Below are 27,564 nucleotides of genomic sequence, written 5' to 3'. Positions count from 1 at the left end.
AGGCTTCCACACAATTCATTCATGTTGTCCATTCATTCATTCATTCATTTTTCATTTGAATTAGTCCCTTATTTATCAAGGGTCGCCACAGAGGAATGAACCGCCAACTATTACAGCATATTTTCGATGCAGCGAATGCCCTTTCAGCCACAACCCTGTACTGAAAAATCATTCATGTTGTCCCAACCATATACTGTAAAAGATATGGACTTAAAATCCATGACATCAGGTTTCTGAAGAGTGCAAATGAGGCTACAAGTAGGCGTGGCCAATCGTTGCCATTTTGTTCGAACATCATTGCACCCACCGGGGGTGACTATATAAGGGCAAAGAGGCAAAGCATTAGTGTTCAGTGTTCAGAGTTCAGTGGCTAATCCATAAAAATCAACTCAAATCTGCACTCTAAAAAAATGCAGGCTTCCACACAATTCATTCATGTTGTCCATTCATTCATTCATTCATTTTTCATTTGAATTAGTCCCTTATTTATCAAGGGTCGCCACAGAGGAACGAACCGCCAACTATTACAGCATATTTTCGATGCAGCGAATGCCCTTTCAGCCACAACCCTGTACTGAAAAATCATTCATGTTGTCCCAACCATTTACTGTAAAAGATATGGACTTAAAATCCATGACATCAGGTTTCTGAAGAGTGCAAATGAGGCTACAAGTAGGCGTGGCCAATCGTTGCCATTTTGTTCGAACATCAGTGCACCCACCGGGGGTGACTAAATAAGGGCAAAGAGGCAAAGCATTAGTGTTCAGTGTTCAGAGTTCAGTGGCTAATCAGCCGGAATCAGCTTAGGTGAAGTGATGGTGACCAGCGAGACCTAGCTGTCACTCTAGTGGCCACACCCCTAATTATGCAGACTTTTCATTCATTCATTTTCTTGTCGGATTAGTCCCTTTATTAATCCGGGGTCGCTACAGCGGAATGAACCGCCAACTTATCCAGCAAGTTTTTACGCAGCGGATTCCCTTCCCATCTCTGGGAAACATCCATACACACTAATACACTACGAACAATTTAGCCTACCCAATTCACCTGTACCGCATGTCTTTGGACTATGGGGAAAACCGGAGCACCCGGAGGAAACCCACGCAAAGGCAGGGAGAACATGCAAACTCCACACAGAAATGCCAACTGAGCCGAGGTTCGAACCAGCAACCCAGCGACCTTCTTGCTGTGAGGCGACAGCACTACCTACTGCGCCACTGCCTCGCCCTTATGCAGACTTAATATAACTTCATAAAAACAAAACGGATAAGTTATAAAAAAAAAATCACCCCCTCACAGTTGTCATGAAGAGTAATATTAGCTATATGCACCAAAACCATCTTTTGTACGAGGCTGTAAACATGTTTTATCAGCTGTAAAATTAGCCAATTTAGCATTGCAGTCAGAGAACATCTGGATTTCCTGGAGCCAGCCCCCAAATGCGAGTCGTTGAATTGCAGTTTCAGTTACTTCCGTATTGGCTTCATGAGGGAGAGCTTGAGGTTGCCGCTTGAATTTTGTATTCATTGTGTGGAGAGGTAAGCATGATCGAACACCCAATAAAGGGGGAGAGCATGCTCAGAGCCCGGCGGCTAATCGGCAGGCCAATCAGAAATAATAAGCAACACCTGTTTATTCTAGTGATTGGGCCGGAGAGACACCCGTCTTAAGGAGAACGGGAGGAACAGTTGGGAGAGAGAGCTGAGCGACGACCACACAGTGGGAGCTGTCAGTTAATTCACATCAAAAATAAAGAAAGATTGTTACTTACCTCAACGCCGACCCTGTCTTCTTCTTCCCACACAAAGAACCTTTGTTACACATTCATTTATTCATTTTCCTTCGGCTTAGTCCCTTTATTCATCAGGGGTCCCCACAGCGGAATGAACCACCAACTTATGCAGCATATGTTTAACACAGCGGATGCCCTTCCAGCTGCAACCCAGTACTGGGAAACACCCATACATCTCATATGCACACACACTATGCCCAATTTAGTTTATTCCATTCGTCTACAGCACATGTCTTTGGACTGTGGGGGTAACTGGATCACATGGAGAAAACCCACGCCAACACGGGAAGAACATGCAAACTCCACACAGAAATGCCAACTGACACAGTTGGGACTCAAACCAGTGACCTTGCCGTGAGGCAATTGTGCTAACCACTGATCCACCGTTGAGCCATAACGTCCATAAAGTCCTTCAGTCAAGAGCATTGAGTGATTTTACCCTTGTTTTCTATGGTTTTATTCACATTAATGTCAGTTGCAACACTCCAAGGTATGGTATTCCTGCTGAATAACACAGAGTCAGGGCGAAGCAGTGGCGCAGTAGGTAGTGCTGTCGCCTCACAGCAAGAAGGTCGCTGGTTCGAGCCTCGGCTCAGTTGGCAGTTCTGTGTGGAGTTTGCATGTTCTCCCTGCGTTCGCTGGGTTTCCCCCTGGGTGCTCCGGTTTCCCCCACAGTCCAAAGACATGCGGTACAGGTGAATTGGGTAGGCTAAATTGTCCGTAGTGTATGAGTGTGTGTGTGAATGTGTGTGTAGATGTTTCCCAGAGATAGGTTGTGGCTGGAAGGGCATCTGCTGCGTAAAAAAAAAACTTGCTGGATAAGTTGGCGGTTTATTCCGCTGTGGATCCCGGAATACTAAAGGGACTAAGCCGAAAAGAAAATGATTGGATGAACACAGACTCATCCAGGAACTTAAAATCACCTTGACGGTCAGTGACTATGTTTACATCCATTCTTACATAGACATTCATATGTATCTGCTTGTCTGTCATGCTGCTGTTTTTGACAGTCAATGAAAATCATGTAGGTTAATCTATCCTCCATTCAACCCATTTTGTTTTTGTCAGCTTTGAGTTTTTAATTATTTGACGTCATCTTGTGACTGAATAATTCATTAATGAGCACATTCGACATCAGCAATATAGCCTGCTGTCTCTTTAAGAGCAGCACAGATTCGATTTACTGTAAGTTATAAGTTTTCAATATCAACTCTTTATGTTTATTTATTACATTACAAACAAGGGTCACATTTTTACACAGTGTTGCATGTATTTGAATATTTAGGATCACACCTTAAGCTAAAAGATGACTTAAGATGTCTCTGAGGCTGAGCAGGATACAACACAAGTTGCATTTCACACTTAAAAAAAAGAAAGAATAAATCTAATATGCATTAATAAATCAAGTTTTCCATGCAGCAAAAGTCACATACAGTAACTTGATTTTACTTAAGTGAAACTGGGTTTTGCGGAGGAATGGTTGTGGAAGTTGGGTGGGTTATGGTGCAATGATCATTTTACCTTAACTATTATTATTATTATTATTATTATTATTATTATTATGTAAATCGATTAAGGAACTAATTGGAATCAAACCTTAATAACTACACAGCCCCACCGTGAACTGTTAAAACTCTCTAAAGGAAATTAGGAACAATCAGATTCATTCATTCATTCATTTTCCTTCAGCTTAGTCCCTTCATTCACCAGGGGTCGCCACAGCGGAATGAACCGTCAACTGATCCAGGATTTGTTTTACACAGCAGATGCCCTTCCAGCTGCAACCCAGTACTGGGAAACATTCATACACTCTCAATCACACACATACACTACGACCAATTTAGTTTATTCAATTCACCCACTGTATTCCGCATGTCTTTGCACTGCGGGGGAAACCGGAGCATCCGGAGGAAACCCACACAGAAATGCGAACTGACATAGCCGGGACTTGAACAAGAAACATTATTTATATAGGAAAGTTGTTTTGTAATATTACAATTAATAAACTATTTTGAGGTTTTGTGATCATTCATTTGAAAGCACCTAGCCATTTTTCTATTTAACTTTTTTCACTTTTTTGCCGACTTTATTTTGATTTTCTCCATTTCAGATGTACAAACCTGCAACCCAGATGGACAATAATCCTTAAGCATACTGTCAGAAGCACATATTGTGTATGCTTGTGATTGTAAATTAAAAATAAGTAAAAAGAAATATCTGCTTGCCATCATAAAAACAGAATCTTTTTTCTGCATTTTTATTTCAGCTCTGCATGAAAGCCAACATAATTCAAGCATGTGATGCACATTGTTTCCTACAGCGGTGATTTATGCACAGGTTTATGCTGCCTCTGTGAACTGAAAAGCTTTTGAAAACACTTTTTGTGATATACAATATGAGGTTCGTCAAATCCGATTTCACTACCACTCATTTTTGCCCACCCAAGCACAAAAAGTGCTTTTCCCCTGAACAAAGCACAAAAAACTACCATGCTTCATCTCATGGTCTAAACACCCCTGTAATCTTTTATTCTCTCTATATGAGCCCTTTTCCATTTAGTCAATGAAATGTACACATATTTATTCTATTCATAATGAGCAGGAGAAATAATGCCACATATCCAGCTTTCATGAATTTAAGGAGTAACTTTTCTTAAGCTGTGAACAATCAGTGAAGTGTTTTTAAAAACTGCGTACAAAAAGGTGACATTTATTCTCCACACTGTTCATTCATCCAATACTAAAAGGAAATGTGTTAGTAGGAACAAATTACTTTCAGTAGACCATGAACAACCCCAAAACTTCAAACAAGTCTCTCCTCAGCAATATTATGGATGTATATTGAACATTACTCTACCTTATGGAATAAAAAGAGAAAATAACCTAGAGGAACTCAAAAGAGCTTTGGCCACAGATGTGCTTATGCTAATAATGTTACATTAAAATGCCAAGGGTAACATTATTTTCATGACAGATAAATGTAAAGTGTACAGTATGGACAATATGTAATGCAAGCTTATTCATTCATTCATTCATTTTCTTTTCCGCTTAGTCCCTTTATTAATCTGGGGTCACCACAGCGGAATGAACCGCCAACTAATTTAGCATATTTTTTATGCAGCAGATGACCTTCAAGCTGCAACCCATCACTGGAAAACATCCATATGTCCCACATTAGGCTAACCGTCAGATTACCTTTTGCCAAAAGTGTCAAATCATTGCCTTAAATGGTCTCTTGACCATTAAATGGAATCTTTAGCCCCCTTTTGCCATTGTACAGGTGGGCCACTTCTGGCTAACATTCATTTTGTCTGGGCTGAAGGAAGACCACCAGTGTCACATAGCTGCCTAAAGTAGCACACATTCGTATGCTATCTGGGTTCCTTCCTTCCTATTGTTTCAAGAGTTCACACTTAGCTGATGATTGATTATAAGCAAGTTTGGCATGCTGTCCCGGGAGAGAGCCCTGAGCTCGAAGGTTCTTGAGCCCTGGGCTCCCTCCCGTTTGGAGGAAGAGAGGGGAGCCTCGAGCTCAGGTAGATCTCGACAACTCCCCTTTGATAATAGCTAAAGGCTAAGATTGAAAGCTATTAAAAGATATGCTGCATTATTATTACCTGTATTGAAATTTAGATTTTACGATTTACTTGTTGTGCATGTTTTTGGAATGTGGGAGGAAACCGGAGAACCCGGGGAAAACCCACGCAAGCACGGGAAGAACATGCAAACTACACACAGAAACGACCACCGGCCTGTTAAGGAACTAGAACCGGTGACGTTCTTGCTGTGAGGCGACAGTGCTAGTCACTGAGCCGCCGTGCTGCCCTATGGAGGGAAAGGTGAAAAGGTAGGGGTGGATTCTTCAAATCGAAGATGACTGTAGTGAAAAAACCCTGGCTCTTTATAGTGGTTAGGAATGGCCTGATTGGTGGATCAAGCATGCTAATGCAGAACCAGCTGTGTTCAATCATAATCACGTGCTCCTCTCAAAATTAGTTTATGAATAAACTTCACTCATTGTTTGTCCATGTTAGAAAATACATCAACAAACATCAACTAATGGAACCTTATTTTAAGTGTTACCAAATTCATTCATTCATTCATTCATTCATTTTCTTTTCCGCCTATTATCTCTCATAAAATGCATAACATTTCATCATCATCCACTCACTTAAAAATCTTCGCCCTCGCCACTCACACAAATTAACTCTGAAAATACTTTCCGAGGCTCATTGAGAAGTCTGTACATATGCATCTGTTGGCATTCTCTCAGTCTCTGGGAAAAGGAGTGCGGCTGCCAAGATCATCCTGAATGACATTGAACCGTCAGGCACCCTCACACCTGTAACGTCATAATCTACAAATCACCCCCCGTTCTCTGCCTTAAATCAAGGCTTTAGTTCATTGCGGCCTTGGTAATGCTAAAAAGCCAGTTTTATGGGTGCTAAAAATAGAGCCGCTAACCCTATTTATGTGCCTCTTGTCGCACTGCCCGCTGATCTGGCCACACTTTCTGCCAAGTGTTTATGTGTGCCATTATGAATGTCTATATGTAAAATACTTCATAGCCTTAGGGACGTGTGTTCGGATTTTCAGTCTCCCTTTCTAAACTTACACCACTGCAATATGATTGAAAGTAATCGAAAGCAGAGAAAATGGATGTAGAGGAGATGCACAGCTAAGAGGCACTAGGGTTTTTTTATGTCTATTTAAGAGGCTGTTTTAATATAGCACTGAGAGAATGTGAGGGACGTACCCTGTGTTTATAGCAAACACTAGCTCCAGGCAGCAGCAGGAGAATGTGTGGTAGAGAAATAGAAAGAGAGAGTGTGTGTTTTGTATATGCATTGGAGACTCAGAGACCCACTAATGAAATTGAGTCTGATGTTAGGGTTCATTGTGTCTGTGCTTGTGATTTAAGCAGGTAAATATAAATGAATAAAACAGTTATCACCATACTTATCCATTTGATTGATTACATTAAATGGATGGCTCACCTAAACTTTACATAGATCTTTTACAAAGTTTTTACATTACATTGTTTTACCTCTTTTTGATTCGTTTCAAACCCTACCCTCAGGATCTCGGTATAGGGTGCCTTCGTCAAAGACCAACAGATTTACATTTTCATTCATTTCTCATGCTATTGATTTGCTGAATTGTAATAGGTAAAGGTAGCTGCTATTTTTAGTACTATTAATATTGTGTGACATCTGACTTGTGTGTTGTGAATGGTTTAAATCTATGATGCAGAACAAATGGCACCAAAATGGGACAATAAAGCTTACAGTAACAGTAAAAATTAACATTTCTTCACCATTTATTCACACTCACCGGGTAATTACGAGTCTTCGCTGAGGCCAGCTTCCAGTCTCCACTGCTGAGACTGCAGCTCTGCACAAGACTTTTGGCCAGCGGAGAAATTAAAATGGTTGTGCCGAACTGAGTCTGGTTCTCTCAAGGTTTTTTTTTCTTCACTCTCCTACTGGTGAAGTTTTTTTTTCCCTCTCCGCTGTCGCCACTGGCTTGCATGGTTCAGGATCTGAAAAGCTACTCATCGATGAATTTGCTCTTCAGTGTTTGGACTCTTAGTAATGATTTTAAACCACACTGATCTGAGCTAAACTGAACTGAACTTAAACACTAAAAACTGAACTACCCTGATCAAGTTACTATGACCATTTATGTGAAGCTGCTTTGACACAATCTACATTGTAAAAGCGCTGTACAAATAAAGCTGAACTGAATTGAATTGAATAAAATTTTTTATTTCTTTCTTTTGCTGAACACATGGATAAAAGCAGCCACTTTGGAAGAAGACTATGAGAAATCCATAAAAAGTCAATGGCTGTTTTTTCCATTTTTCAGTATATCTTTCTGTTGTGTTTAACAGATAAAAGAAACTCAAACCACTTTTGTATTACAAGTTCTTATGTCTCTTATGCACTAAATGGTAAACATTTCAAGCACAAAAGGCTGTATATATATGGTAAAGTCAGGTTCAAAAGTCTTAAACCCTGCATTTCTGAATTCATTCTTTCATTGATTGATCACTTATTAACTTAGAAAATAGATAGAAAACGTAGAAAAGATAAGACAAATAGGTTTTCACAAATTCATCCCAACAGACACACAATGTCATAAGACATTAAAATAAGTTAGATTTAGGTCACCAGCGTCTCAGGACAATGTTATTTTGACGTCCAATAACGACGTGAAATGACGTTGATATTCATTTTAGGTTGTGTTAGAAAGTGACCAAAATACAACATTGAGCCAACATCTTAAACCAACGTCATAATGATGTCAAATACTGACATTTGTTCGTCAGGTATGGCAACCTAAATACAACGTCTAATAAACGTCATAGTGGTAACGTCAACACAACATCAAGCTGTAACAATCATTAGATGTAAAATGCCAGACGTTGGGTTCTGACATTAACCCGATTTCCAAACAAAATGCAACATCCCACGATAATGGGGTACAACATCAACTTGATGTCATGGTGATGTCCTTAGTCCAAAATCTCAAATCTGAGAGGTGCATGAATAAACATCGTTTCTGCCTGCAGTGTCTTGCCTTAAGCCTTTTGGCACTGAATGATCGAAAAATTTTGTACATTATCTCCACAAATCTGGACTTTAGTTTTATATCTTCTGCTTCTGTGTATGTGTGTACAATTTGTATTGGAAGTCCCCATAAATACAGCTGGACAAGTGAATGTGTGTGAGTTATGTGTGTGTCTGAATGCGTGTCTTTGTACCTTGTATTCCTTACATCGTGGGGGACAATTAGGGCGATACAATATAGTATAAAAATGATTACGTCTAAGAGAAGTCCCCATAAAGATAGCTGTACATGTGTATATCTTTGAACCTTGTATTTCTTTACAATGTGGGGACCAAATAGGGGAACGCAATATACAGTTTTTGCAGTTTGAAATCACTATCTCTATGGGAAGTCCCCATAAAGATAGCTGTACAAGTGTTTGTGTGAGTGTTTACGTGTGTGTTTGCGCATTTCTGTGCCTCTCTGCAGTGTGTTAGACTCCCTGGGCTCATATTTAGTTACAGTTGATCACTCCGGACCAGAGACGTGAAAAAGAAAAGCATAGCGAGAGGAAAGAGAGTGAGTGAAATGAGGTGAGAGTGTATTTTCTGTCAGTAACCTGTTATCTCACGTCTCTCCCAGCTGTTACGTCTGCCAGATTGAGTGGGTGAGCGATGAGACTGGAAGCCTCCACACCCCTAAAGCACAACACAAATCGTGACTGGATTCACTGACACTACTCGTCTCACCGTGACGCAAAACACAGAAACACAGCCAAATCCTTCTACCCATCAGAGACCCACAGATGAGGAGGCAAGTGTGTTTGGGCTAACATTCTCAAGGCGGAAAAGAGTGCTGTCTCTATATTTAGGTAAAACTACTTCCTCCAATCCCAGAAACAACTACTGTTGAACAACCCATGCACAGCTCCTAATTCTTGAATTTACATAAATACATACACAAATTCACTGGCCACTTTATTAGGTACACCTGTCCAACTGATCGTTTACACAAATTTCTAATCAGTCAATCACATGGCAGTAACTTAATGCATTTAGGCATGAATTCAAATCGTGTCATGGTTGTTGGTGCCAGACAGGCTGGTCTGATAATTACAGAAACTGCTGATCTATTGGGATTTTCACGCACAACCATCTCTTGGGTTTACAGATAATTTTTCCAAAAAAAAAGAGAAAATATCCAGTGAGTGGCAGTCATGTGGGCGCAAATGCTTTGTTGATGCCAGAGGCCAGAGGAGAATGTCCAGCGTATTCAAGTTAGTTCATTAATTGATTAGCTAGGCAACAGTAACTCAAATAACCACTTGTTACAACTAAAGCACGCAGAAGAGCATCTTTGAACGCACAATACATTGAAACTTGAGGCGGATGGGCTACAGCAGCAAAAGATCACACCGGGTGCCACTGCTGTCAGCTAAGAACAGGAAACTGAGGCTACAATTCACACAGGCTCACCAAAATTGTACAATAGAAGATTGGAAAAACATTGCTAGGTCTGATGAGTCTCGATTTTTGCTGTGACATTTGGATGGTAGGGATGATTGTATTAACAGCTCAGACTGGTGGTGGTGGTGGTGAAATGGTGTGGGGGATGTTTTCTTGGCACACTTTGAGCTCATTAGTACCAATTGAGCATCGTGTCAAGGCCACAGCCTACATGAGTATTGTTGCTGACCATGTCCATCCCTTTATGACCACAGCGTACCCATCTTCTGATAGCTACTTCCAGCAGGACAACACGCCATGTCATAAAGCACGAATCATCTCAGACTGGTTTCTTGAACATGGCAATATATTCACTGTCCTCAAATGGCCTCTACATTCACCAGAACTCAATCCAATAGAGCACGTTTGGGATGTGTTGGAACGAGAGATTCGCATCATAGATGTGCAGCCGACAAATCTGCTGCAACTGCGTGATGATATTATGTCAATATGGACTAAAATCTGAGGAATATTTACAGTACCTTGTTGAATCTACGTCACAGGAGATTAAGGCAGTTCTGAAGGCAAAAGGGTGTCCAACCCGGTACAAGTAAGGTTTGCCAAATAAAGTGGCCGATGAGTGTATATTTGTATAGATAGTATTGACTTAGAAATATTGTAAATAATTATTAGATAAATGCTTATTTTTTATTTATTTATTACATTAAAATTATCTATAAATTATTAAAAAATATATAAATAAATAAATGATATCCAATAACATATTTAGATTTATAATGATCATTATTATGTTTTAGTTTATCCACACTAATGATAATTGTATTTTTATTGTAATTTAAACACTAAATAAAATTATGTATGTTTTATTTTAATATATGTTTTATATAATTATTTTATATAATTATATTATTATATAATATGTTTTATATAATTTCTGTATACCATTACAGAACAGTGAATGTGTATCTTTACCAGTTCCCGAAATGCCGATTTCGGGAAAGCATGTAACATCATTATCATGACATCATCTGCCACATGACATCAGGGTGAAACTTATGATATTTGCTATGTGGATTTGTGCTGTCGGTGCCACAGAAATACATCATCCTGACAGGCTCCAATTATAAGCTAAAATCAGCAGAGGAACTGACGGAAGCTGGCAAGTTTGTGAGAAGCACATTGCCGCTAATCACAACACAAGAACATAAACAGCCCTGGCTATTGTTACAACTGAAACCTCTTTCTGCATGACTTGTGCCTTATGCTTCCATCTTGGGAATCTGTTTCCCCAAGAGCTTGTGATTTTCACAATATCTGAGTGCTGTCAGCCACACACACACACACAGGCTCCAAATGAACAGGGGTCATCATTGTGTCCATCACTCACACACACACACACACCTGACCCAGCCCTTATTCTTAGAGATATGATCAGAGATGGATATTTTGAGTGACAACCTGCTCCTTTAAAGCTTTAGAGAGGGCATGAGAAAAAAAAGAATAGAATAGATTTACCCTTAAAAACACCAGATTTTACAAAATAAACAAAAAATCAGGGGAAAAAAAATAAAAATAAATAAATGAATAAATATTAAAAGTGCAACTATCAGATTGTTAAGTCTGACATCATGCGTCACAGTTTCTGGGTCCAGTTGCTCTATCAGATGCCAAAAGCTAACAACAAATAATACTCAACTACACGGAAAAAAAAAAATTATACTTCGAACCAACTTAAAAAAATGACTGTAATTTGTTACAGCTAAAATGTTGAATCTATGCCATGAAGAATTAACCTCTTCAGGCCCAAGGGGTTTTTTACATGCATTTTTTTTTTTATTTCTCTTTGCTATTTGGGCTCATTGGAACCTAATTAGAATAAAAATCTAAGTATCATCTTTTGATATGATGTACTTTTACAGAAAAATGATGTCCATATATGTGGACTTGTAGTCCGAGTTTACATAAAACACTTTTTCCTGACTGTTTTGTAATGCATATTTAACATAGAACATTTTTTGAACATTTTTTGACTATTAGAGAGTAAAAACTATTTTATTCCCATTTTGGACAGTTAAAAATAAAGTTGGGGACATTTCAGATGCTGCAAAACAGTTGCAGTATTACACAGTGTGTCTGTAACAAAATATAAAACATTCAAAGTATTTTAAATAATAACTTAAGAGCTAAAATGTGCTGTCCACGTATGTGGCCTCTAAGCCATAGGAAGTTAAGGCAGTTCTGAAGGCAAAAGGGGTCCAACCTGCTACTAGTAAAGTGTACTTAATAAAGTGACCGGTGAGTGTATATATATATATATATATATATATAGATAGTATTTACCTATAAATAATGTAAACAATTGTTTTATAAATCCTTATATAAATCCAAATGCTCTGTCAGATGCCAAAAGCTAATAACAAATGGTACTAATCTACACTGAAAAAAATCACACTTTTAACAAACTTTAAAAAAATGGCTGTAATTCAGAACAGCTTAAATGTTAAATTTACCTTTAGCCCCTGATTGTGAGCAAAAAATCACTTTTGGCATCTAAAAGATTAGATAAAACCATAAATTGTAACATTTGAAAATACATAGTTAAACTACTGTAATTATGTTGCAAAAGACTCAAATATGTGCCTCCTAATTCATTATGAAAACATCAATGCTCCACAACTGGTGGGTGTATTTCAGTCACTTCCGTCTAAATGCAGATCACTCTTGACATTCATGTGAAACATGTTATACTGTTGATATTTCATTGGACTGGCAATGACATTAAACTGCTTGTGCAAAATTGCAGCAAACTTAAATGTCATCAAATGACTAAACCTGCATGTGAGTGGTGCTCAAACAAACAAAGTGATCAAACCCAAGACATAATTGCTATTAAATACTCACTCCCATTGTTTTCGTCGGGCCTGTGGAGTGCTTTGCAATTTATGGGATTGGTGGGCTTTGATGACATCACGATGATCCACTAGGCCTCCTCTCCTTCTAACTGGAGGGACCAGAGAGTCATTGGGCATCAGAGAGTAAAGCGTCCCGTCTGTCACTAAGGTCTCCCCGCCATTGGTTTTGCTGTAGTCGAAGGAGTCGACCTGGCATGCTTCATCACTCATGTCATACACAGTGTGATAGTAGCTGGGGTTTGCACAAACACTGCTCCCGCTGGTAGGAGGGTGACAGCGCAATCTGTGGCCCTTCCTCAGAGGCGGCGCTCTCTCCATGATGACTGAGCCGTCTGCATACATTGGAGATAGCATGGCTCTATGGGAAAAGAAAGAAAATAAAGTGAATTATTTGTGAGCAATTCCATGCAAATGTCCATTTTGCCATGAAAAAAAAGGTTTCATCAAAACAGCGAAGCCCTGTCTAGGTTTTTTGGTCAGGCTTGTATTTTGCAGTACTCTAAAAATAGTGAGCCAACCTTTCGATCCTTTTGATTAGCATTGTTTCTTTTGGGTTGTGCATTTTAATTCACAGAATTTTTGTTGTATATGTTGTATACTGTAAACTTGCAGACGTTTTTGGTCACATCCAAATTGCATTTTGTTTGTTTTCCTCAACTAAACTATTAAAAATGTTTACAGACTGATATTCCTTTGATCCCATAACTCTGTGGTTTGTTGTTTTGTCTTTATTATGTACGTACGCCTTACTAGTACTGGGTTGGACCCACTTTTGCCTTCAGAACTGCATTAATCCTTCGTGGTACAGATTCAACAAGATACTGGAAATATTCCTCAGAGATATTGACATGATAGCATCACGCAGTTGCTGCATATTTGGCGGCTGCACATCTAAATCTTCCGCTCCACCCCATTCCAAAGATGCTCTATTGGATTAAGCTCTGATGACTGTGGAGGCCATTTGATTAGAGTGAACTCATTGTCACATTCAAGAAATCAGTCTCATACACGCTTTATGACAGGGTGCTTTATTCTGCTGGAAGTAGCCATCAGAAAATGGGTACACTGTGGTCATAAAGGGATGGATATGGTCAGCAACAATACTCAGGTAGGCTGTGGCATTGACTTAATGCTCAATTAGTACTAATAGGCCCAAAGTGTGCCAAAAAATATCCCCCACAACATTACACCACCAACAACAGCCTAAATCGTTCAGACAAGGCAGGAAGGATTCATGATTACATGTTGTTGACACCAAATTCTGACCCTACCATCCCAGCAGAATTATCTAATATCACAGCAGAAATCGAGACTCATCAGACCAGGCAACAATTTTCCAATCTTATATTGTCCAATTTTGGTGAGCCTGTGTGAAATGTAGCCTCAGTTTTCTGTTCTTAGCTGACAGGAGTGACACCCGGTGTGGTCTTCTGCTGCTGTAGCCCATCTGCCTCAAGGTGTTGTGCGTTCAGAGATGCTCTTCTGCATACCTTGGTTGTAACGAGTGATTATTTGAGTTACTGTTGCTTTTCTACCAGCTCCAACCAGTCTGGCCATTCTCCTCTGGCCTCTGGCATCAACAAGACATTTGCACACACAGAACTGCTGCTCACTGGATATTTTTTCTTTTTCAGACCATTCTCTGCAAACCCTAGAGATGGTTGTGTGTGAAAATCCCAGTAAATCAGAAGTTCTGACTTACTCAGATCAGCCTGTCTAGCACCAGCAACCATGCCACGTTCAAAGTCACTTAAATTCCCTTTCTTCCCCATTCTGAGGCTCGGTTTGAACTGCAGCAGATCGTCTTGACCATGTCTACATGCCTATATGAATTGAGTTGCTGGCATGTGATTAGAAATTGTCGTTAGCGAGCAGTTGGACAGATGTACCTAATAAAGTGGCCAGTGAGTGTAAACTTTATATTTTGTTTTAATTGCAAATGTCACATCCATAATGCTGGAATTGCTCATATGCAGCAGTCAACATTTGAAGTGGATTCAAACCTTACATTAAAGTTGTCATAACACTGTTAAGCAACACCTATTTTTGTCTTGGGACAATTTAAAAAAAACCTTTTTGATCCACTTCAAATGTTGACTACTGTATACTGTATTTATTTTTATATTGTAAAATATCATTTGATTATATCCTGTATATTTTTATTTCCTGATTTATTATCATTATTAAATCTAATTTTTCTTATTTATTTTATTAATTACTTACACATGTAGACAAACATTAAATACAAATGTTTTATCTGATTAATTATAGCTGTTATTATTTGTTTAATAAATGGAATATATTTCCTTTGTAAAGGTTTTCAAAATGCAGCAAATAAACGAATTACCAAAATTTCTAATAATTTAGCAATTGGACCAGGAGAATTTCTTATCCATATATAATTTATGTTATAATTCTTCTCGTTTATTTATTGCTAATCTTATGGCAGTGCTCATTATTACTTTTAATAAATATATACATAAAAACACACATGAAACATAAAATATGGCATTCTTTTAGGGTGAATTATTTAACCCCAAATGTAAATGAGCATAAACTATACCATATGCCTGATTAATTTTTGCATTACATTATTTATTTGCTACATTGATGATACAGTATAATGGTAATGAAGAAAAGAATGAAGGTAAATGGGGAAAATACATGACAAGCTATCAAAGGAGAAATGAAAGCAGTGTGAAGGAAAAAAGGAACCAAGGGAGGTTTAATTAAAAAATGGCTGCATGGTTGTTTGGAGAAAATTGCAATAGAACGACCGACGTCAGGTGAAAATAAATGATGCTCTCCTCTGGTACTACGATATGTGCTGACGGTGTTTGAAGAATGTGTGCGCTGTGACATGAGAGAAAGGCTAAACTAATTTAAAGTGACACATACGCACTCAACACTTTCAAAAACACAGGTGCACAAGACGAAATGCAGCAGGGCTACGGTCAAGACTTTGGAGCCACCACGGTCGATAACACTTTTACACTTCTGTACCCAAAAGTAAAGCAATGAGAAGGTGGCAAATGCTGCTGTGACCTTCCCCAAAGAGCATATACGGCGGAGTAGACAAAAAGAAAGACACAAATGGAGAAAAGCCCAGGAACAGATAAGCACAGAGGCCGAACTGTGAATGGACTGCATTCACACAACAGTCTTATTGTGGCTGTGCTCTATGTGACAGCGGGTTTTATTTGTCAGGCTTTGATTATAGGAGGGACACAGCTTGTCTCAATGATCAGACACTAAAGATGGAACTAACTAAATCTGTCTCTTTATTTTTGGCCAAAGCCATCGCATTACACATCCCAGTTCCAACAGGGAGGTGAAGGAGATCCATCTTTAAAGGGATAGTTTGCCCAGCCAAAAATAGAAAATTCGTTTTTAATTTAGTGACCCTCATGCTATGCAAGATGATGATTACTTTATTTATTGAGTAGAACATTAAAGAGGTTTTTTTTTTGCATTTTTGACTCAAAGTTAGGGAAAGTTAGTCATTTTCAGAGTAAAGAAAACATACAGTGCTTCCGGAAAGTATTGATACACCTCACTTTTTTCACATTTTTTTATGTTACAGCGTTATTTATTTCCTTAAATTATTTCCTCTTTGCAGTACCTCTCAAGCTCTATCAGGTTGGATGGGAAGCGACGGTGTACAGCCATTTTCAGATCTCTCCAGAGATGGTTAATAGGATTTCGTTCTGGGCTCTGGCTGGGACACTCAAGAGCATTCACTGAGTTGTTCTGAAGCCACTCCATTTATACGTTGGCGGTGTGCTTTGGGTCATTGTCCTGTTGGAAGATGAACCGTCGCCCCAGTCTGAGGTCAAGAGCACTCTGAAGCAGGTTTTCAGTCAGGATGTCTCTGTACATTGCTGCATTCATCTTTCCCTCTATCCTGACAAGTCTTTCAGTTCCTGCTGCTGAAGAACATCCCCACAGCATGATGCTGCCACCACTATGCTTTACTGTAAGGATGGTATTAACCTGGGAATGCGTGGTGCCTGGTTTTCTCCGAACGTAACGCCTGGCATTCACTCCAAAGAGTTGAATTTTAGTCTCATCAGACCAGAGAATTTTGTTTCTTATGGTCTGAGAGTCCTTCAGATGCCTTCTGGCAAATTCCAGGTGGGGAGTGGCTTCTGTCTGGCCACTCTACTATACAGGCCTGATTGGTGCATTGCTGCACAGATGGTTGTCCCTTTTTAAGCTTCTCTTCTTTCCACAGAAGAACGCTGTAGCTCAGACAGAGTGACCATCGGGTTATTGATTACCTCCCTGACTAAGGCTCTTCTGCCCTGATCACTCAGCTTAGATGACCGGCCAGCTCTAGGAAGAGCCCTGGGGATTCCAAACATCTTCCACTTACAGATGATGGAGGCCACTGTGCAAACTGAAACTGGAGCAGCAGAAATTTTTCTGTAACCTTCCCCAGCTTTGTGCCTCTTGACATTCCTGTCTCGGAAGTCTACAGCCAGTTCCATTGTCTTCATGCTTGGTTTGTGCTTTGACATGCACTATCAACCCTGGGTTTTTATATAGACAGGTGTATGCCTTTTCAAATCATGTCCAGTCAACTGAATTTGCCACAGGTGAACTCCAATTAAGCTGCTGAAACATCTCAAGAATGATCAGAGGAAACAGAATGTACCTGAGCTCAATTTAAAGCTTCACGGCAAAGACTGTGAATACTTATATACATGTGATTTTTCAGCTTTTTAAAAAATTTGCAACAATTTCAAAAAATCTTTCTTCTCATTGTCATTATGGGGTAATGTGTGTGGAATTTTGAAAAAAATAATTTAATTTAATAAATTTTGGAACAGAGCTGTACAAAACAAATGTGGAAAAGTGAAGCGTTATGAATACTTTCCGGATGCACTGTAATTACCTTTAATTCACAGTTTTAAAGTGCTGTTTTATCTCTCGTTTAATGTTTAAAAAATGCCACCAAGCAATTTTGTGTTTAATTGACTTCTAAACATAGATCTCTTGCTTAAAACAAGGCTACATTTGGGCTGTCTGTGAAAATTTTATGGGTGTCTGAAAATAGGCCAACATTTCATTTATTTATTTTTGACTTTTAAAGTGCTGCCAGAAGCCATTAGTCAAGTTTCCATTCTAACGTGAAGCAATGTGAATTGGGTGCATTTCCATTACGTTGTTAGAGCAGCTGACTGCAGTATTGGTAACCTAGTAACCAACAACAGTAAACAAAGCAAGCATAATAGACAAGGCTGATTAGTGATAAAGTCTAGATAGGATACACGGCCGACTGGAAGTGCGATATGCACATCAATATAGCAGTATTTTTTATGACACTGTATAACAATAATTAATATTTTTATAGTACTGTGACAGTTGGGTTTATGGCTGGGGTAGGGGTAGACATTAATAAAATACATTTAATGGGAAACTTAATAAATAATATAAAGCATTTTTTTAACTTCCAGCCGCAACCATATCTGATCTAGCAACAACTCTGATTAGTGGGTTTAGTTTTTGATATGTCAGAGTTTATTCAGCAAATGCATTTCCATCGCTAACTATTCGCATTAGCCCTTTTTCGCAAATGTCCAAAACCATCTAAAGCGAGTGTAAAAACTTTTATTTGTTATTTGGCGTTTTTATCACTCATTTTCTCATGTAATGCTTTAAAATGTACATAGGATTAGGGCTGCACAATATATTGTTTCAGCATTGATATCGCAACGTGAGTTCGCAATAGTCACATTGCAGCATATGCAATTTTGAGCTGGGATTTTAGTTGATCAGCACAACAGTTGAAAACACATGAGATTTGTGGAGTCATTGCAAAGTATAACCATAACAGTGAAACTTTTATCATTTGCATGTGTTTTAAAGGCATTTCAAGAGAGTTTAAAGGATTCAGGCACAAAAACGTACATTTGTAACTTAGTGAACAACAATTTTACTGAATTAATACAAAGAAGACTAACTAGTGTTATTTTACATTGTATTATTCAATTTATGCACCTGAATACTGTTTGACAGTTTTACAGTTAGAGTTTGACTCCATGGAAACCATAAATCACTGTTTTATTCACTTTTTTGTTGTTCTATAATAATAATAATATTTATGCTTTTAAGCAAACATATTAATATTTGCTTGCAATTTGTTTATTATTTTTTATAAATGATTCACACCCTTACAAAATCACCCCAATCAATCTAAGTTAATCATTTCTTCCCAAATTAAGCTATTTAAGATATCTGCTGAAATTGTATTCATGTTGCAATATATATTGCAGAAAAACTAAATTTTGCAATGTCGTTTTTTTCCAATATTGTGCAGCCCTGCATAGGATGATAAAAACCCTGCTATTTTTGCATTACTACTACACTTACCAGACACTTTATTAGGTACACCTTACTAGTACCGGGTTGGACCCCCTTTTTCCTTCAGAACTGCCTTAATCCTTCATGGCATATAGATTCAACAAGGTACTGGAAATATTCCCTAGAGATTTTGGCCCATATTGACATGATAGCATCACGTAGTTGCTGCAGATTTGTCGGCTGCACATTCATGATGTGAATCTCCCATTCCACCACATCCCAAAGGTGCTCTATTGGATTGAGTTCTGGTGACTGTGGACGCCATTTGAGAACAGTGAACTCATTGTCATGTTCAAGCAACCAGTCTGAGAGGATTAGCACTTTATGACATGCACGTTATCCTGCTGAAGTAGCCATCAGAGAACTGTGGTCATAAAGGGATGGACATGATCAGCAACAATACTCAGATAGGCTGTGGCATTGACACAATGCTCAGTTGGAACTATGGGCGCAAAGTGTGCCAAGAAAATATCATTACACCACCACCACCAACCTGAACTGTTGAAACAGGCAGGGTAGATCCATGCTTTCATGTAGCTGACGTCAAATTCTGACCCTACCATACGAATGTCACAGCAGAAATCAAGACTCATCAGGCAATGTTTTTCCAATCTTCTGTTGTTAAATTTTGGTGAGCCTGAGCAAATTGTAGCCTCAGTTTCCTGTTCTTAGCTGACAGGAGTGACCCCCAGTGTGGTCTTCTGCTGCTGAAGCCAATCCGCCTCAAGGTTAAAATGCATTTGCTGATAAGAAATTTGTTACCAAACAGTTGGACCGGTGTACCTAATAAAGTGGCCCATAAGTGTATAATGTTCTACTAGAGATAAAAGTCGTCACCTTCTTGGATAGGTTGAGGGTGATTGAATTTACAGCAAATTTTTATTTTCGTGTGAACTAATTATTTTTAAGCCTTCACACACTTTTATGCCCCTTCCTTGGAGCCTGACAGCATTGTGACGTTCATGCTTTTGCATTTTTCATTCAGGTTTCCTTATTTAAAGAGTTTGATGCATTGGCTGCTTCCTGGACGAGACAAAAGAATCCCTCTTTGCTTTGTTTTCTAAAGCGACAACACCATAAATCTCTCCGTAATGAGAAGGTAAGGCATAAGCACAGGCACAAAAGGTAGTAAGACCCAATTCTGGATGATTTCATTTTCATCATTGTGTGTTCCAGCAAGTGGCCATTTGTGTGGGTTGGATCTCCTTTGCACCAACCCACAGACAGCCTCACTATTGTGTGGGTGTGTATGAGCACACGCAATTTGGGTGACATTTGCAAAGTTCTCCAAAACCACACAAACTTACCCGTAAAAATAATGGGCATCAACAAAATGTCAAATGTCAAACTCAAGGGTGGCTTTCTGGATTGATCTCAATGCCTCTCTGCAGTGTGGCATTTTCATATGGCTGCATATTAAAAAAATACATTTAGTGAACTGTAATCAGAAACTGCTGGTGAAATTCAGAGTCTCAGCTAGTTCGTCTGCTGACAAGTGTAATGTTACATAGAAGTGAGAGGAAAACGTTTGAACAAACAATAAAATGATTTGCTGCATTTAGTACCCTTCAGAGCATAAATAATATGTTATCTGCTGAGTGAACACATTATGATAAATAGCTCAGGCTGTGTGCCATCACACTGAGAACAGCAAAAGACTAGCAGCGGATCATCTGACATGTACAACATTGTGTTAAAAATGACCCAAAACAGAACCAATGTGATACCATGGTGTTTTGAATATATCAGGTAACAAAACAGCAGCACTTTGACATGTTCCAAGTACTTAAATGGGTTTCAAAAGTACTTAAGGGAAATATAAGAGTATTACCATTGTACGTGACCAAATGCAACATTTCAGCCAAACAAAAAGCAAAGTGTAAATATATTCTTCTCTTATGTCACAGATATTGCAGGTACAGGTTTACCAACAGACAAACAGAAAGACAGATTGAGTGACAGACAAACAAACAGACAGACAGACAGACAAACAGACAGACAGACAGACAGACAGACAAACAGACAGACAGACAATGAAACCACACTTGTATTACAATAAACCAGAAAATATGGTTATTTTATATAAATCATGGTAACCACAAATTCACCATGGTTTTACTACATTATCTATAGTTGAAACGTTTTGCAGTAAATTTGTGGTTAAACAAATCAATGCCACAACAAACATGATTAGCCTACTACACTTTAACAATAATAAACCATGGTTAATTTGAGTAGATAGATAGATAGATAGATAGATAGATAGATAGATAGATAGATAGATAGATAGATAGATAGATAGATAGATAGATAGATAGATAGATAGATAGATAGATAGATAGATAGATAGATAGATAGATAGATAGATAGATGCTACAAAAGTATACGACTATGTAAATTGCATAACTAAATAATATTTTATATAAACAGAGCTTCAGGCTATTGATGTAAACACTGTTTAAACGATGGTGAACATAGATAGGCTACTGCAGTGAACTCACCACCCGAGAGGCTTGTGTTTTCTCGGAGAAGATCCCGGAATCTGGACCCGTCCGGTTCACCTGTAGTATATAACTGACTAAACTAGCAATAAAACTCCACAAACTGAATGGTCGGACGTCCGTTGACTCAGAGCGGCAGGTCATATCCATCTTCAGGCTCGGAACATTCTGTCTTTAAGTATTTTTGTTGACAAAACGGATACTTTGTGTGGGTTTTCCACCTTAGTGTAATCGTTGAGTCTTGTCAGATGTAGAAATGAAGGCTGTCCTCCTGAAACGACTCTGCGTGGCGCGAGACCTGCATACACTTGCACCGCGCGCGCGCACCGGAGACGTGACTGTACTGAACGGAGAGCTGAGTGTCGCGCGGATAAAACTACGCGCTTTCACTGCTACTGCGCGGTGGACCAGGGACTGTATAGTTATTGAAATGTTTCTATTAACATAAGAGAAACAATCACCTCACCTTGATAAAACGTAATCCACAATTACAAAATACATCCGCTTTAATTTATGGATTGGTTTAACAAAATAGGAATTCTGAGTTTGATTCGATGTAATTCTTTATGACTATAATAGCTATATTAAATGTCAAAACTATTTATTCAAACTGATATTAAAGGGACAGTTCACTCAAACAAATCATTCTTTCATCATTTGCTCATCCTTGTGCAAAACCTATTTGAGTTTCTTCCTTCTGTTGAAAACAGATGTTTTGAAGAATGCTGGATGCTGGCTTTCATAGTCATTTTTCGTCCTACTATTGAAGTCAAATGGGTGCCAGAAATGAACATTCTTCAAACTATCTTTGTAATCAAGAAAAGAAACCTAACCAGCTTTAAACCACAGCAAGGAGAATAAATTATGAGGTAGTATTCATTTTTTGGGGTGAACTATCTATTTAAAATTGTTTATGCCTAAATGCCAAAGGTTATTGGTACTTTGAGGCAGAACAAAAAATAACACGTGGCACCTTATGATGTACCGAGTTCTTATCAAGTAAATCAAATGATGAATAGGTATTCTGAATTTGCCAACAAGAGTTATTAGATGAGAAGAAAAAGTCTTATGAGGAAAGAAACAATTGTTTAATGATGATAAAATGCTGACGCAACATCTTATTATTAGTCCGTTTTGATCCTCATTTACATTGAATAGGCCAGTTGTTGGTCATAAGAAATTGCATCAAACTATTGCAAATGCAATAATTAAACCAAACATATTAAAGACAAGACATATTTACTAAAATAAAAGTAAATTATATATGGTTTAATTTGATTAATTTTAAATGCTTTATTTTGTCAGTGCCCAAACACATATTTGATACATCATTATATGGCTATATTTATTTATGAAGCCTCTGGAATTTCACTCAGCAATTTCTAAACATTACTGTTCCTATGATCATAACATTAATCCTCATGATATTAATCCTTTAGCATGCCAAATTCATCCATCAAATGTGTGAGAACTTGATTAGTTGAAGACACTGCATTTACTAAAAATATGAATTTATCATCAGAAAACACTAGATGAGGAGTCATATAATAGGCCTAGATTTCTGGCATTGCCATAAATATTCAGAACTTCAGATCAAATGTTTCCACCTAGTGGCAAAATAGGCTATACACATACAAATGTTTTCTTTTTCACTATCAAACATACATATTCAAGATCTTCTTAAAGAATCAACCCTAATTTTATAAAATCATAAGTCTATAAATAACACACTTCACTTCAGTTAATGAAAAAAAGAAATGCATACAAAGAGTTGCCAGTTGCTCATTAAACCATCCAGGCTTGTGCAAAATCCATCTTGGACAAACTGAAAGGAATGAATCTGGCACGTCTGTACAGTGCTGCATATTCATGTCTCACAGCACATCTTTCTTACTTAAAAAACTCAATCTTTCAGGATTAAAAAGTTTATTTACACTTATGTCCAAATATAAAGTCAGAAGCAGCAGCAGCAGCAAGACGAATAAATTAACATCAAACTCTAGTTTTGCACATCAAAGTGACCTAATTAGAACTAACTTGTGTGTGTGTGTGCGTGTGTGTGTGGATGTGTATGTGTATGTGTGTATATATATATATATATATATATATATATATATATATATATATATATATATATATATATATATATATATATATATATATATATATATATATATATATATATATATATAAATAAATGTGTGAAAAAACAACAGCCACAAAGAAATATTTGAAGCAGTGCATAAAAACGGTCATTTATTTCTCAAAATTTTTCACAGGATATGAATATTTTAGCATGGTGTGGTCATTTACATACATATAATAACTGGTATACACAGAAGAAAACTTGAAATGGCCAAACAGGAGCTCCAACGGTCATTTTGTCAGCTTCTGATTGGCCAGCTGGGCTGATGAGTGTAGTCCATGCGTCCCAGAAGGACAGTGGGAGGATCAGCTGGTTCTCATACCGTTCCTGCTGAGATGCTGACTGCGTTCTGGATTATTTGTTACCACGGTGGTGACATGGGCTGTGGGTTCTGCAAATAAGACATCACGACCGCCGAAATGGACAGCCTGGAGAAACAAACGTATGTTGAATTTGGCATAATAGTCCAAACGCATTACATTTAAGAATATCTTCGGGTAAATAAAATTACATTTTGACAAAAACACCGTTTCAGATTACAGAGTAATTATTCAAAACGAATATTAAAGGGACAGTTTATTCTAAATGTAAAGGGATAGTTTACCGAAAAATTATTATTTTATTTACTCACCCTTCACTTTTTCTAAACCTATTTCAGTTTCTGTCTTCTGTTGAAAACAAAAGGGAGATATTTTGAAGAGTGTTCACTTTTAGCACCTATTAGACTTTCATTGTAGAAAGAAAAATTACTATGGAAGTCAAATGGGTGCCAGAAGCGAACATTCTTCAAAATATCTTCTTTGAATAAACCCATATAGCTTTAAATCACACCTGGGTGAATAAATGGTGAGATCATTTTAATTTTCTTGGTGAACTATCTTTTTAAAAAAATGCTTAAATGCCAAAGGTTATTGGTTTTTTGAGAGTCCAAAAACAAAGGCAGAAAAAATAAAAATAAATGTGGCACCTGGTGATACACTGAGATCTTAAAAGTAAAACAAATGAAAGAAACTGATTATTTACAAAATAATTATAATTACATAATTAATAATAAATCTAGCATAGACTGATCATCATGCGACCTCAATGTATCAAAACCACAAAAAGTATTATATTTCTTTATTTGACATTTTTTGACTCTCAAAGCCCTGGGGTCTGTTCTTCGTACCTTGCTTAAATGTTCTAAGTTTATTTGACATATCCTGGATCTTTTAATCTTGATACCTGATCTCTAATTTTCGTCTAATTTTGTTCTTTAAACAAGTTCGCATATCAGATTAAAATGTCTGGATGAACTGATCTGAGATAGCTGCACATGTTGTGAAGGACAGATCTATTGATTCTCGAAATCATGATCCGCAATACAACCATAGGCTGACAGTAGCGCAATCATTTGATTAATATTTAATTATCCATGTGAGCAAAATTACATGAAATTCATAGTAAATGGTTAGTTAAATATGATACGCAATAACTTTACTCTTTTGTTGTGGGCTGCAGGCTTTACTCTTTCATGTGTCAAGACCATTTAGCAATTTATTTAGTTTTACATTTAGAGCAGATTTTCTTTATTGTAGTAACCTAGGCCTATTAAAATCTCTTAATCGGCGTAAGGAATAACTGGCTGTTTAAATTTATATTGCATTAAAAAGTATTTTGATATTGGTAAAGGTGTCTGGAAATTTTGCGAAGCATCAAATCACCATCATATCAGCTGTAAAAACGTGCATGACTGCATAAATTATTATTCCTTTAAAAAAAAAAAAAAAAAACCTGCAGAATATTGTGCGTCTATTATCATACACAAATTGTACTAAAGCTGGTACTTAAAAATAGTATGTCAATCTAAATAGTCCCTATTAATAAATTCTCTTTGAACCCCTTGGGGAAAACCAACCCATAACAGTATTTGTACTTTTATTTCAGAGTTCAGAGTGCACAAGTTTTATGTGTATATTTTTAAACCATATATATATATATATATATATATATATATATATATATATATATATATATATATATATATATATATATATATATATATATATATATATATATATATACACACATACACATAAATATGTATATATAATATTTTAAACTATTTACTATTTTCCCAAGTGTATATAACTACTAATGTAAAAAAATATTAGCATTCGTTTCGTATTTTCAGTATCTCCTTTGGTTGAAATGACCCGATCTAAACCTGTTTATATGAATTAAAGCTGCTCCCTAGCAGGTTTGAGCTACCAGAACTGGATGAATTTTGAAGAACGAAATGATCCTGGATCATGTCAAATCGTCAATAACCAAATCAAGCAAACTAATAATCCACGTGCGAAGAACGGACCCCAGGTTGCGGTTGACTTGATACTATAAATTTCAAACAATCACATTTTCAGCTAAAAATCTTCTGTAATATTCTACTGAAGACAAAAAGAAACCTATATCTTAAATGGCCTCTGGGTAACTAATAAGAAATTGTCATATATGGGTGAACTACCCCTTAAATTAAAGCAAACAAACTTACATGAAGCTGCTCATCATCTGTTTAGTGTCTTCAGAGCTTCGTGAATTGGCAAAACTGATGAATGAGCAATAAACTGCAATCCACGCACACCATTTAAGCTGCAAAACACAAATTCAACACAATTTAAATAGCTAGAGACCAATCTACTCATGTTTTAGTCATAAACAACAAGAAACGCATGAAGTAAAAAGCAGTATTGACAGTAAAAACAGTAGATGTGGTCACCTTGAGCATCAGACCACACATACTGAAGATCATGCCGAGCAGGTTCATGTAATCTGGTGTAGGATCTTCCAGTGTGGGGTTTGATTCGGTGTTGGGAGGCTTGTAGCTGTAAAGTGAACACAATGCATTTTAATTAGACTGTCATTTGATGTATCAAATTTATACTAATAAAAAATACAGATTTTACAAGAGTTAATCAAAGAAAACAATACAAATATACTTAGGTTGAACAAGGTTAAATAAAAAAATAAGAAAGACATATGTCCAAGAGTGATCATCCATGGGTTTACTTCAAATAAAAGTTTTTTTTTTTTTTCTGTAGTTAAACCTGGTGGTAATGGTAATCACAAATGAACCATTGCCTTGCAACCGTCAACAATAGTAACCATATTTGTAGTAAATTTTAAAATTAAAATGTGATTAAACCATCAACAATAAAAAAACTGTCAAATATATCCAATTTATATTTAACATATGATCCTAAACTGAATATTGCCGTATATACTATAACGTTACTTAAAACAGAAAAGCTGGTTTAATCTCGTCTAATCATTAGCTCTGTTGCTAACAGTGATGCTAACGACAGTCAATAAAAACGCTCATCGCAATCACTCAAGCGGTGTGAAAAACTGATAAAATACTCACCGAAAAATCTTATTCTGTCGTCTTGGATCTGCCATGTTGTTCACGGTCATATTTTTTTAAAACTTATCAATTTTAAAACTAATTTGAGAGGCTTAGGAGCAGCACGTCAGCCAACAGCTGACATGTAAAACTCTACTACGCTCAATTCCGCTGCGTTCAAAGATGTGTGGATTCTTAGCGTCCCCTGTCGATGAGGAGTCTTTGAGTATAAACGACGACTGTGTATTAATAATGTCATGTATTTTATAGTGTTTATTAAGTAATATCACATTTTGTCGTCTTAAATTTCTTCAAGACCGGAATTTTGTATCGTTAGTTTTAAAAAATGTTCATCACTTTAGTTTGAATCCAAAAGGTAAGACTGAATAGGGCTATACTATTAACGGCTAGCTGATCAGACTTTTTTGTTTTTCCTACTTTGGTTACAGGT

General features: G+C 37.4%; 2 protein-coding genes across 4 annotated transcripts in view; both read right to left on the bottom strand.

Annotated features, from left to right (window-relative positions):
* Positions 1 to 21,934, bottom strand: part of cacna1ab (calcium channel, voltage-dependent, P/Q type, alpha 1A subunit, b) — a 277,483-nt gene extending 255,549 nt beyond the window's left edge. For all 3 annotated transcript variants that reach the window (XR_012386850.1, XM_073916059.1, XM_073916060.1), the window contains exons 1-2: positions 21,589 to 21,934; positions 12,711 to 13,079 (exon numbers count right to left, since the gene is read on the bottom strand). Coding sequence is in view for 2 of the 3 variants with exons in the window: in XM_073916059.1 (XP_073772160.1) it covers positions 12,711 to 13,075 (365 nt within the window). In the remaining variant the exon portion in view is untranslated. The remainder of the gene's footprint in view (positions 1 to 12,710; positions 13,080 to 21,588) is intronic.
* Positions 21,935 to 23,817: 1,883 nt separating this feature from the next.
* Positions 23,818 to 27,244, bottom strand: wdr83os (WD repeat domain 83 opposite strand). Its single transcript, NM_200716.1, has 4 exons — positions 27,135 to 27,244; positions 26,490 to 26,595; positions 26,265 to 26,362; positions 23,818 to 24,162 (listed from the first exon to the last, which is right to left on the bottom strand). Exons 1-4 carry the CDS (start codon positions 27,182 to 27,184, stop codon positions 24,096 to 24,098), a joined length of 321 nt encoding a protein of 106 aa, NP_957010.1. The 5' UTR covers positions 27,185 to 27,244; the 3' UTR covers positions 23,818 to 24,095.
* Positions 27,245 to 27,564: the final 320 nt, after the last annotated feature.

This window comes from Danio rerio, chromosome 11, assembly GCF_049306965.1.
Source record: "Danio rerio strain Tuebingen ecotype United States chromosome 11, GRCz12tu, whole genome shotgun sequence".
Taxonomy (NCBI): Eukaryota; Metazoa; Chordata; class Actinopteri; order Cypriniformes; family Danionidae; genus Danio; species Danio rerio.
Note: the sequence above shows the minus strand (reverse complement) of the source record. Positions and strands in the feature narration are given on the sequence as shown.